The sequence below is a fragment of the Melopsittacus undulatus genome, chromosome 7 (assembly GCF_012275295.1).
Source record: "Melopsittacus undulatus isolate bMelUnd1 chromosome 7, bMelUnd1.mat.Z, whole genome shotgun sequence".
Lineage (NCBI taxonomy): Eukaryota > Metazoa > Chordata > Aves > Psittaciformes > Psittaculidae > Melopsittacus > Melopsittacus undulatus.
In genome coordinates, this window is record NC_047533.1 from 54,545,236 (window position 1) to 54,558,416 (window position 13,181).

General features: G+C 34.6%; 1 protein-coding gene across 3 annotated transcripts in view; it reads left to right on the forward strand.

The window, feature by feature from the left end:
* The window catches only part of SEC24B (SEC24 homolog B, COPII coat complex component), a 42,492-nt gene that overhangs the window by 26,455 nt on the left and 2,856 nt on the right, over positions 1-13,181 (forward strand). For all 3 annotated transcript variants that reach the window (XM_034064766.1, XM_034064765.1, XM_005148627.3), the window contains 13 exons: positions 72-181; positions 1,126-1,238; positions 2,648-2,766; positions 3,151-3,206; positions 3,504-3,710; positions 4,427-4,550; positions 5,160-5,318; positions 5,759-5,932; positions 6,623-6,733; positions 7,876-8,051; positions 9,649-9,786; positions 10,659-10,763; positions 11,857-11,949. In XM_034064766.1, the coding sequence (XP_033920657.1) occupies positions 72-181; positions 1,126-1,238; positions 2,648-2,766; positions 3,151-3,206; positions 3,504-3,710; positions 4,427-4,550; positions 5,160-5,318; positions 5,759-5,932; positions 6,623-6,733; positions 7,876-8,051; positions 9,649-9,786; positions 10,659-10,763; positions 11,857-11,949 (1,685 nt within the window). The remainder of the gene's footprint in view (positions 1-71; positions 182-1,125; positions 1,239-2,647; positions 2,767-3,150; positions 3,207-3,503; positions 3,711-4,426; positions 4,551-5,159; positions 5,319-5,758; positions 5,933-6,622; positions 6,734-7,875; positions 8,052-9,648; positions 9,787-10,658; positions 10,764-11,856; positions 11,950-13,181) is intronic.

A 13,181-nucleotide genomic window follows, 5' to 3' on the forward strand; every position in this document is an offset into this window, starting at 1 on the left:
ACTTTTTATTTGCTGACAGGTATATAAACTTTCTTGAAAAAATAAACCCAAATTTTTTTTGTTGCTTATAGTTCCTGAAGAATTTATGTATAATCCTCTGACACGATCTTATGGAGAGCCTCACAAACGGCCAGAGGTCCAAAATTCTACAGTGGAATTCATTGCTTCCTCAGACTATATGGTAAAAAAAGTCTTCATGATAGCTTGCAACACCGATTATTAATAATGCATGTTAATATAAATGCATTTGCAATTAATGCTGCTTAGTGCTCCAGTGCTGTATATTAATTCTCCTGTGAAGGTTCTCTTAACACCATATAATAGTTAAAATACTTATTTTGAGTTTTAGTAAATGTGGATAGTCAGATGCAATTGCAGTGCGTGTAGTTGTCCAGTGTAGTTTAATATGTAGCGTTAGCCTGATTTAAGTTTGATGCAGTGTGGGTTTCGGGTTTCTCCATCATTTTGAAAGACCAGTGGAATAACGAGGGAATTAAGTTGGGTTCAAATTTTTTGTTGATAATTATGATAGAAATTATTCTACCTAGGAGTCATTCTACAATTGCTGTGATAGTAGTATTGTCTCCAAGAAAGATAAACTAGGCCTGAGAAAAGGCCCTGTTCATAATGACATCAATAACAGCAGAAATAGATTTCTTGTCTTTGAATTTAAGTACTGTGGCCAAGACATTTGGTAATGAATAAGTACAGCTTGTTGCATGGTTGGGAGAAGTATGTAGGTAGAATATTTTAATTCCATTTTTAATTGATTGCATTGTGCAAATACTCAAAGAACAGTTGTGTTTTGAAGAGTGAATTCCAGATCTGTTATAAAAGTCATGTTTGAGTTGACTCTTGGAAGGAGAGACTAAAATACCAAATTTCTGTTCAGAAGCACAGCATTATATGCTTATTACAAGTGGGAACTATTGAGCACTGGGAATTTTAGTTAAATCTATCCACATGACTTCTAGTTAGTAAATCAGTTTTACTGTGTAACTTATATCTTGCTTTTTTCTAAGTATTCCCTTTTCCCACTTCCCTTTGTAATGACTAATCGTTCTTAACATTTCTTTAAATATGATTTTTGAACATTTTTTTTATTTTTATTTTTTTACTTTGTAGCTTCGTCCTCCTCAGCCTGCGGTGTATTTATTTGTTTTAGATGTATCTCATAATGCAGTGGAGGCTGGATATTTGACAATAGTCTGCCAGTCATTGCTGGAAAACCTAGACAAGTAAGAATATAAATAAACTTTTCGAATTAGCTAATGTGTTATTATGAACGATACTAACACACAGTTTTGTAGAAAACTTGCATACAGCGTTCCAGTATTCTGTCCCTAAAGGACAGCAGTTCTCCTGCCTGAGATTCTGATGTGCAACTTGCATCTCTAAAAAAACTTGAACAGCTGTTGAAGCAGTTTACATGATGAGAACTTTTTTCCCTGCATGTGGTTAAAGGTGGATCTGCAAATAATTTACTTATTTATATGCAAAGTAGATGTCGCTGTAAATTCTAGCAACATGCGGATTGTACAAACGTCTGTAAGCTACAGGCTTTCCCCTTGACAAGACCAACAAAAATAAATCAGAGATTAAATTGGCCTGTTCTTCGTCTGAAATGGCTGAGGTCCTGTGTCCTGGAATGTTATAACTCGTGTGAGACTGTCTGAAATGTCTGACAACCACTTGTCTGGTTTTCAGTTTGGTCTTTTTCAGATCATAGCTACACAGATGTACCTGTGCTGCTTTCTATCTGTTCTCACTTACTTTTGTACTGGGACAGCATTTATGGGATAGGATTGGTGGTGGTGCTTTATGAGCATGGGTTAATAAGCTTTACTGTTTATGTCTTTTGAAAACTAATTTGCATCCTGTTGAGATCTCACTCTGAAAACTGTTTTCTACAAGTGTTTCATAGAAAACTTGATTTTAATTTCCAATAAAGATATCAAAACATACAGTGAGTCTCAGACACATGCTAAATTATTTTAGGAAAGCACATAAAATTCCATACAAAGTCTACAGGAATGCGTCCAGTTAATTTTTATACCTGGATGGTAAAACCAGTATTAGCCGCTATTGCTTTTGTTCACCATCATGGTTTTCAGCATTTGCTGTTTTATTTGAGAAATCTTGTTCAGTTTTTCTTTCTGTATTTCTAATGCCATATATAGGAATATGAGCCACAGGAGAAATAAGTATGTTTCATTGTAGAGAGACTGGATTTTGGTTTAGGGCTGTAAGTACTCTTTAACTGTGTTAGTAAATGTGGGATTTTAGTTAAGAAAAAGCAGAACAAACTATTGACCATTTAAAAACTGAAACAGCTACCTTCTGTCGTATGTCAGGGTAATGATTAAACAAACCTGCTAAGTTTCAGCTTGGAACAAAGCATCAGTATATTCGTGAGTTCTTATTTGTAACACTTAGTCCTATAAACAGTATCACTATCCCAGCTTTTCAGAAAATATTGGAGAATTAGTATTTGCATTCATGTTTCAGATCTCCTTCCTTTTGTTCACCCTTGATACATGAGCTGAGTTTCTGCTAACATCAGCAGGAGCTATATCCTACATATGTATCTTGAGAGATAAATTTAGAGTTTAATTGTTTGGTTGGGTTGTTTTTTTTAATGCTTCAGGCTGCCTGGAGACTCAAGGACAAGGATAGGGTTCATAACATTTGACAGCACTGTTCAGTTCTACAACTTACAAGAAGGTTTATCGCAGCCTCAGATGCTGATTGTCTCAGATATTGATGGTAAGTTGAAAGAAGATGGAAACTAGATTTTTGAAGAACTATTTTTCTGGGTGTTTATTTTTTTTTTTCCTCCAGAAGAAAGATTAGAATCTCTCCAATATTCTGGGATTATGTCAATTTCATTGAATGTAAAGGGAATATATTTTTTAAAAATAATCTAATACTAACTACAGAGTAGGTGATGTTTTAAAAAGTGAAATTTTAGTTTGGTCTTGCTTTGACTAAAACAAGCTTTGTATAGACTATTATTCTCTCTAATACATGTATCAGAAAAGTAGGCTGTATTTTATGGTACGTATAGCAGTGGGCAGTGAAATATTTTATTCTGTTTTGATGTTTGGGGGTTTATTTTAGTAAGATGCTTTTTTTCCATTCTCCCTACAGATATTTTCCTACCTACACCAGATAGTTTACTTGTAAATCTCCATGAAAGCAAAGAGGTACGATTACTGAAAATATGTCATTGAATGTAGAAAAAAGTTAAATAAAGAGGTTCCTTTTAAACTTTGAATTCATGCCTATCTTCATAATATGTAATTCCAATGCTACTTTTTAATTATAGAAGTATTACATGTTATTTGTTTGATGCATCATAGTTTTAAAATTTATTACTTTGTCAGTGTGCTGAAACTAAGCTGAATTCTTTGTCTACCAGTTGTTCCAGTTCAGCTTTTTAGAAATAGCAGAAAATCTCAAGCTTGCAAAGTCTCATAAACACCTTTCAATCTGTTCTGCAGCTCATAAAAGATCTGTTGAATGCATTACCAAATATGTTCACCAATACAAGAGAAACACACAGTGCATTGGGGCCTGCTCTTCAGGCTGCATTTAAATTGATGTCTCCAACGGGTGGTCGGATATCTGTGTTTCAAACTCAGTTACCATCTTTGGGAGCAGGGCTTTTGCATTCCAGAGAAGATCCCAATCAAAGGTCAAGCACAAAGGTACAAAAACTTCCTTTAATGTTCATCTCATGAGACTAGGGACTGGCTGTGTCTTTCTGACTTGAGTAGTTCTGCAAATCAACTCTTGGGCTTTGTTTTATAGCAGTTCACTAAATTTTAATTACTTGATGTCTGTCTATGTGCATTTAAGTTCACTATTTTATACATGTGTGTATGGTATTGTTTCAGAGTGCATGAGCTGTCTTTTGGGCCTTTGGTCAGTAGGTTTTCTTGGCAAGCAAAAGAAGCTTCAAATATCGCTGACTGAGTTAATATCAACCTGAGTTTTGAACCAAAGCGTGGATATATTTAATTGTAGACCTGAAATGTGACTGCTTACTATATTTATGGCCTTGTAGTTTACAGCATCCAGTAAGTGCTGCATAGGTTCATGAATTTTACTTATATGAGAATGAAACTTCTTTGAAAGCTTGTAGCAGTTACATTATGATGCATTGTAGCAGTTGTAGGATACTTTGTATCAATTACATTAGGATACATACTTGCAAAGTAAATATCATAATTACTTGTAAATGCAAACTAAGAGAATAAGGAGCTTGAGGTAAATAATTTCTGCAGGTGGAAATGCCTATGAAATATTACTTAAAGGAAACTTCCTTATTATACTTTGCTACTGAATAGCATGTCTTTGCTACATAAAGTTATAAGAGAGTGCAATTGTCTTAACTCTTTCCTATATAATTTATTCACCAAAGGTGGTCCAGCATCTTGGTCCAGCAACGGATTTTTATAAGAAGTTGGCACTGGACTGTTCAGGCCAGCAGACTGCTGTGGATTTATTTCTCTTAAGTTCACAGTATTCTGATCTAGCTTCTCTCGGTAAGGAGTACCTCACGTATGCATTCACTTTTCCACACTGTCTTCAGAAGCACAGGCTACTTTGGGAATTCTTCAGTCATGTCAGTCTTTTTGTACTTTGTAAATGCAGCTAATGCTGCAAAGGAATTGACTTGGTTTGCAGCAGTAAAGAATAAGTGTTGGATTGCTCATATCAGACAATTTGTTCTCGGATTTCATAGTTTTAAAAGAGAAGGTACTCCTCTATTCAGGAAGAGGAAACAGATGGCAAAGAAGTAATGGAGTTTAATCATGAGGGTAGGAAAAACTTCTCATCTTTCAGTATTAAACCAGGATTTGTCTCTGCATGCACACTAAATTGTGCCTCTACACCGTTACCTATTTCTGCATGCACTCCTGTCTTAGCAGTCAAAAATAGCATGCGTACTGCAGTAAGTTTATTATTAGACTACTGCATATTGGGATGACTCATTACTGACTATGGGCCAGTTCTTGTTGTCTTACAGATGTGGGTCATACCAAGAAAAAGGTGAACATAGCTGTGACTTTCAGAAGGTTGGACAGAGTTTTTGTGTCCCGACTTCACATCTAGGTTTTTACTTCTTAACCATACCTTTTTCTCCTTCACAGCTTGCATGTCCAAGTATTCTGCAGGGTGCATCTATTACTATCCATCTTTCCATCGTAGCCATAATCCTGCTCAGGCTGAAAAGTTGCAAAAAGACCTTAAAAGATACCTTACGAGAAAGATTGGATTTGAAGCAGTTATGCGCATAAGGTGCACAAAAGGTATGTTTGAAATACTAATACATATGGAAAAGTTGGTGAAAACATGTTAACTGTCATTTTGATGTACTTAGTGTTTAGCAACATGAGATTCCAGGTTATTTCTTTCACTGAATAAAATAGTTTCTTTTATGTAAGTTATGTTAATTTTTGCCATTTGTTTTTGTTTTGTTTTTATTTTTACTTAAAATGACACTGTCTTGCTTCAGGTAGGTTGACATGTCTAATGTAAGAGCATCATTCAGTTCAGTGTCCAGAATCTAATATGGGCTGTACAGGATCATGCTAAAATGTCTAATGAGTCGCATAGTTGATTTTGCATGATAGTTAGAATAGGTATTTTTACTATTTTCTTAAACTCACCTTGAGGACTGTGAATTTTAATTATTGATAGTTTTTCATGCTGTTGTAGCCTCACTCTGAATTATTTAATTTGCTTTTAGGTCTTTCAATACACACTTTTCATGGGAACTTTTTTGTACGATCTACTGATTTATTGTCCCTTGCCAATGTCAATCCTGATGCTGGATTTGCAGTACAAATGTCCATTGAGGAAAGTCTGACTGACACATCTTTGGTTTGTTTTCAAACAGCTCTTTTGTATACTTCCAGCAAAGGTAAACAAATTCAAATGATTGGCCATCCATCTTTTTGTTGTTTCTTCTAACATAATGTTATTTAGTTCCACATAGCTAGTTCCACAGTCTTTTGTTGTTCTCTGTATCCTAAAAGAAATTTGTTAAAGATAGGGAGCCTACTTGGCAGTTAATCATATAATGTAAATCTTTATAAATTCTATTTTGATGGGAAAATGTAATTTATCTCCATCCTCTAGAGAGCTGATTAAGCAAGCTCCCTTTACTTCAGAGGCACACTGTTGTTGTAAGCAATAACATGTTTGGCATGTGCTTTGTTCAAAATCACAGACTTGTGATAGATTAGAGCTAGTTGCTAGTACATTGTGGGGGCATAAAGAATAGCTAATTTCTATTGTGGAAGATGACACGAAATTTTGGGCTGGAAATCAACGTAATTAATTTGTAGGATCGGGACACATTGTGGATGTTACAAGCTAGTCTGTGTTACAAACTTGGGCTTGTTAATAAGTTGAATGCCTTAGAGCACTGCATAGTTTGAACAGGTGAAGAGACAGGAACAAGAGAGAGTGTTACAGCAATTTCCTGACTGTTGTGCATTTTTACAAAATGGGTGCATCTTAGATGAGAGGAGGTATTCTGTAATAACTGAATTAGTACATCTCTACCGGGAAATAATACTGCAAAATGATCTCTATTTATTTTTATTAGGTGAACGTCGAATTCGAGTGCACACACTTTGCTTACCTGTAGTAAGTTCACTGGCTGATGTATATGCAGGAGCAGATGTACAAGCAGTTGTATGTCTCTTGGCAAACATGGGTGAGTATAGACCAGGGAGATTCAAATTTCAAATATCTTTTTCTGTTCTTACTTTATACGGCCATTTAAATGAAGTAGTGAGTGAAGCCTGAGTATCATGGCAGAAGGTTTGAATGGAAGCCTGAGAATATCAAAAATAACAAAATCAAAGTTATACCAAAACTGCTAACTGAAATATTCCTTAATCTGAATACTTAGTTGACTTTAATCATTTAAAAGGAGCCTTATTAGATTATTCTGCAGAGTTTATTAAAGACAAAAAATCATAACATACTTGAATCAAAACTCTTTTTTGTGTCATCATCAGTGCTGTTATATCAAACTTTACCATTTGGGGTTACTTAAACACTGGTACAGTTTATTGAGTTGCTGGAGACGAAAGGGGAACCTGACAACAAGGTATCTGAGATATGCATTAGTTTTGTATGCTTCTATCCTGTCATTGCTGGGTGGAGGATTCTTACTTGTACCCTATTTCTGGATCATAAGTAGCTGTTTCATCGGCTGATCTCTGCCATTGAACATGCATGGCTCTGTGCAGCATTTCAATAGCTGCTATGTTGTCTATTAATGGTCAAATAAATTAGAAGAAATAAATAGCATCTCATCTTGAATGCACATTTAGTCCAGCAGGTGGCTTCCTCCAGCCAAAGGATTTGCAGCCCTTTCTCAGTAGGGAGAGATGAAGTTTCATTTGCATTAATCATAATTATGCCACTGAAATAACAAAAAATTCCTTGGGGGGGGGGAGAGGGAAAGTTGCTGCAAATCTTATCTTGGACATAGGAGAACAGAGAGTTTAATCAATAGCTAACTTACTTGCATAATTTTTAAAACAGAATTTATATTTAGTCTCAGGTATATACCATAGCTTTAAAAATTTTTTTTAAATTCCCCAAGACTAGGGAGCAGAGATCACCCACACTGTTTTTTTTAAGCATTGTGAATGTGAGTTTTGATATGGGCAATCATCCTGTTTTCGCCTAAAAAAAAGTTAAGGCCACTGCCTTGGGTTTGGGTTGTTCCATTTTTGGTTTTAATCCTAAAATATTACCCAAAAGCACAACTGCGAGATTTTTCAGAATTCAGGGGAATGAATGAGTTCACCTCTATTAACTTCTTGTATCCTTCTAACCCAACAGCTGTGGATCGCTCAGTTTCATCTAGTCTTTCAGATGCAAGAGATGCCTTAGTTAATGCTGTGGTAGATTCCTTGGCAGCATACATGTCAACTGTCTCAAATCTGCAGCAGTCCATGCTAATAGCACCAAATTCCCTCAAGTTGTTTCCACTGTATGTTTTGGCCCTTCTCAAACAGGTATGTATAATCTAGTGGATTAACGTTTGATATGTAATTCATTGTTCCATTTGAGGAATTCTTCAGCCCTAGGTCAAGCAATGTATGCACTTTTCTAAAGTTATGAAAATTGCGTTATTATTTTCAAGCTTCCAGGAATTTCACATAAAAGTCCATGTTAGCTTATTTTAAATTACTGCCTGAGAAGTTTAATGGTTTGCTTGGCTTTGAGCCTTTTATATTTTGTCTTACTTTATTTTACAATTAAAAATATATTTACATAGTAACAACTAGTATTTCTCTGATTTTGGCAGCTAATTGGTGTTGCCCATGAAGATTGTTGGAAGCTCTTATTAGTACTTTTTCAATTTTATTTTATGAAGGAGAAACATTTCAAATATTTTTCAACACGTATACTCAGTACTTTAAAGCACCAAGAAGGAAAATAAGTTTCCATGGAGATACAGAGAAATCTGGTACAGAAACTGAAGTGATATAGTTGAAAGTTCAAATAGGAGTAGTTACTGCTTGGTGATTTTGGGGTTTTTTAATATCCTTATTTATATTAGAAAACCTCATACTTTAAAAATAGAGAGCTTGCTGCAGGATTTTGTTATGAATCTCATAGCTTAAAAGATTTTCATGTCTGTTTCTTTCTTACCATAAATCAACCTTTACGTAAGTTTGGCAAGAAATCCAATCATAACTTACTTTCTCTGGCACAGTGTTTACTTCAGTCTCTAATATACTGATAAGGACTTCTTTAGTATTTTCATAATTAACACCTTTAAAGATGGGGAAAAAACAGACTGTTTACTATCAAGAGGATCCATGTGAAAGACAGAAGTAAGAGTGGCTGGGAAAATAAGTTGTTTAGGTCTTGATTGGGTTTTATTATTATTGTCTTCATTAACATTAACTAAAAAAGCCTGGGATATAGAGAAACCACAATCAAAATTCTTTTGGCGGTGAAGGAGAAGGCGACTGATGTACTTGGCTTTATTGTAGAAGTGAATATTAACTTTGATTATAGGAATATTCCCCATTGAATCAGAATATGGTGCTTGCTTCATTGTGTTGCTTCTCACGGTGATCATTTAGCAATTGCTTCTAAAGGATATCCGAGAAATCCAGTAGGGAAGAGTTACAAAATAAATTTAATACTATGAGAGCCTAGTTCCTGCTACAGAACATGAAAGTATATTTCCCTTCCAATGCTTTTCCTTCACATTCAATTCTTGCTAGTAAAATATCAGTTAATCTTATCCACAGAAATATTTTTTTTTTGAGCTATGCTAGGCTTGTATCTTCGCATATCTTGCAGCAGTCAGTTTTACAGGCCAGTAACATTTGGTAAGAATAAAAATGAAAAATCACATTCAAATTTTACACAAACTAAGGGGGAAATGTATTCTGCTTCATCAATAAGGAGGGAGAATGGATTACCTTTTAAAAGGTATTATATTCAAGTTATATTTGATTTTAATGTATCTTGATAAGATACTTTACAAATGCATTGTCACCTTTCTTGACACTTGCAAAACATCTGAAATGTGCTGTTTAGACGTGACATAAGATACAGGGCTTATTTGAATGACAATATACCATTCTTTTACAGAAAGCATTTAGAACAGGCACAAGTACACGCTTGGATGATCGTGTATATGCAATGTGCCAGATGAAGAGCCAGCCTCTTGTTCATTTGATGAAAATGATACATCCCAACTTGTACAGGATAGACAAGTTGATTGATGAGGTAATGTATGATTTTTTTTTAAATAGATATTTTTTAAAATAATCTTTTACCATATGGGGATGTGCTGAGTCTCCAGACTATTTTTTCCCTACATTATTTCCAGAATGTGTCAGTTTCTTAGTAAATAATTCAGCCTAGTTTTGTATTGGAGGGGGAAGCAGCTTTAATCCGAAAATACTGGGGATTTGTGGTTTTTCTTATTGGTTTTGTCTGATTTTTATTGCTGGGGAGGAAGGAGGTGGGTTTGGATTGGGTTTTTCTTTTTCGTTGGATGGTTTTGTGGATTATTTTGTTTTGTTTTTTGGTTGGTGGTTTTTTTCATAATCTTATTGCTTAACAGCCAGATTGTTTAATCAGATCAGTCATAGTGCTCTTTGGACAAACCCTTGTATTACTTCAGGCAGGATGTTAAAGAACTTTGTTACTTGAATACAGTAAAATAGTGAACCTTTATAGAGGTTTTCTGCTCTTGCAGCAGAACCTTTATGGTTTTCTGCTCTTGCAGCACTTTTAGTCAAGTTGAATACAATGAAAAAGTCTGAGGAAGTTGTTCGTAGAAAATTAAGTATAAACACTAGAGGTCTTTTGAGAGTTTTCATCTATAGCATGAGAAATGTTACACAAATGAAATCACATTATTCTTTCTTTTTTTTTTTGTAATAAAGTAGCCCTTAGTTTAAGTACATTCTACAGTTGTTTGATGTACATTATCATTTTAGGCCAAACATGGCATTTTGCTACATGAGACTCCTCAAAATTTTACTAATTTCCCTCCACCCCCCCACCCACCCCCCTCTGCTTCATGTTACCTGGTTAAGATAAACAGGATTTATTTATATTCTGGTGTTACTGAGTGTTGTTTCTTGTTACAGAGTACAATACATGTAAATGACAGAGTTGTTCCACAGCCACCTCTTCAGAAGCTGTCCGCAGAGAAGTTGACAAGAGAAGGAGCTTTTCTCATGGACTGTGGCTCAGTAAGTTATCAGTTTCACACATTCCTTAAAAAAAAAAATTCCAGGTAATGCATACTGTACTATTAAAAGCAGTCTACTCCTAACAATAACACTGTAGTGATTCACCATTCCAGGTAACCTGCAGTAATCTGTGACCCAGTTGAAGGCTTTTGTATTTTGATCAAAGCAGTATCTTTTAGGTTGCATATTAAGGCCTCAGAGGTTAATTTTATTTTCATGCTAGACTGAATCAGAGTATATACCAAGAGTTCGCATTCAATTCGGGGTTTGGGTTTGTTTGGAATTTTTTCAGGTTTGATTTTTTTTGTTGTTTTTTTTTTTTAATGATAGATTTCAATTTTCCAAACATTCTCTTAATGGTTATTAAATTGTGTACTACAGTCTAAGAAAGCACTTCTCTACTGATGCAGGAGTTATGCACAAATATAAGTGATTTGTGGGTTGTGTGATGTAAGAGTGGCAAGAGCGAGAGAATTGTCCACCCTCCACAAATAAGTTATTTGTAGAAATTACACTAAACTACACTTAATTGGATAAGGCATTATGCTTCACGACTAATGTGATAAAATATGCTATTCTAATGGCAGTCTAGAAAGTGCTTTAAATCTTGTATGAGTTCAGAGGCTGAGTGTGAATGTCAAACTTGGCTTCTGTCTCCAGATGTCTGAAATAATTACTGTAATGTTTTTGATAATTGATGCTTTACTGTGACTTTTTCAGATGGGCAAGTCAGTGTGCAGTAACTGACACAGTGGTATGACTTCAGGAAAGCTAATGGTTTTTATTTTAGGAGATTATATGGGAAGTTACCACATTAACTGTTCAATATAGATGTGTCCTGCATCCTCATTCTTTCAGTATTTGCTTTCTACCTATAATTTTTGACATTTAATAATCTTATTCCAAATGCTACCAGTGTATTAATGAGTAAATGTACAAATAATGAATATAGAGATGTATATATAAATTGCAAATGGAGTTTTCAAGTGACTCATTTGCATGAAAGGTATTACCTTCCTGTTATGTCACTATTTGTCTCTTTCTCTAAAATGTATGAAAGGCCTTTACTAAAACTGTTTCTAACATCTTACAGATTTTTTACATTTGGATTGGAAAAAACTGTGATAACAACTTCATAAAAGATGTTCTTGGATACCCAAACTATGCATCAGTACCACAGAAAATGGTAGGTGTTTTAATGAACTGTAGAGTGCTTATATTTGAAATCTATATTTAATCTATCCTCTGTGCATTTTCAGTTTTTAATTATGTAACTTTAAATTAGGATTATTTTTATTTATTTATTTAGTTAGTTAGTTAGTTGAGTACTTTCTAACCTCTTCCTAGCTTCGTAAGAGGGAGATAGAAGTTGTGAAATGCTTTCAAGGAAAGAAAGTAAATTATTCTATGACATTACTGCTTTTATTATTATTATGGATATATATGTGGGTTCACAAGAATAGGATGGAATTTCATAGAATATATACAAAAACTGTCCATGCATGTTAATTATTAAGATTACAGTTATTTTATTGATATCATGATTTTTTTGAAGCCTTGTGTTCACCAAACCTGGTAAGATACCAGGTCTATGGCATGATGTGGTAGGCCTGTAATTAAAGGGTAAGACTGAGGTTTTGTTCAGCTTCCAAGCCTTGAATCAATGTTAAAACAAAACTCTTTTAGCTGTAAGGACATCAAAGATACTTGGATGTGTGTTTTGGTAGAGGGGGTTTCATGTTACAACCTGTACCTATAGTCTTGTGCATGAAACAGAGCAGCAGTTGAAAAGAAGACCCCTCTTCTAAAATGTCAATGAGTGGCAGGTAATGATGGACCCTTTTAAGATACTGTAGAAAAGTACAAAATTGAATGGTTATATTCAGGTAGTACCAAAAGCCTACTAGTCGTTATAGAAGCATATTGGAAGATATTTCTGCTTATAAAGCTTGCATGGTAAGAAGAGTAAAATAAATGACAAGATATAATTACAAGAACAGATTAAGAATGGTGAACTTTAAGACTGCTGTCAGACTGGACTGCTTGTTCAGAGTTTTGTATTTTGCTTGAATTAGTAGTTTAACTCTATCCTCTCTGATCAGCTGGTGGTATTAGTTGACAGTTTTTAGGAGGAACTTGGTTAAAGGAAGGACAGTGGTTGTTTTTTTTCCTCTCATTTTCATTATGAATAGATGCTATGTAACAATTGAAAAAAAGCTAACAGAAAAACGTTATCTTTACTTTTAAATTTTGTCCTCCATTCATTTGCTACCAGGGTAGCAGTGGAACTGCTTTAAAATTTGGCATCAATTCTTTTGTCATATTAATTGTCTTAAAAGGTTACATTGTCCCAAGAGTTGGTGTATTTAGCTTGGTGAATGGCTCAAGTTTTTTTAAATCCTATTTAGGTTTTTTTTC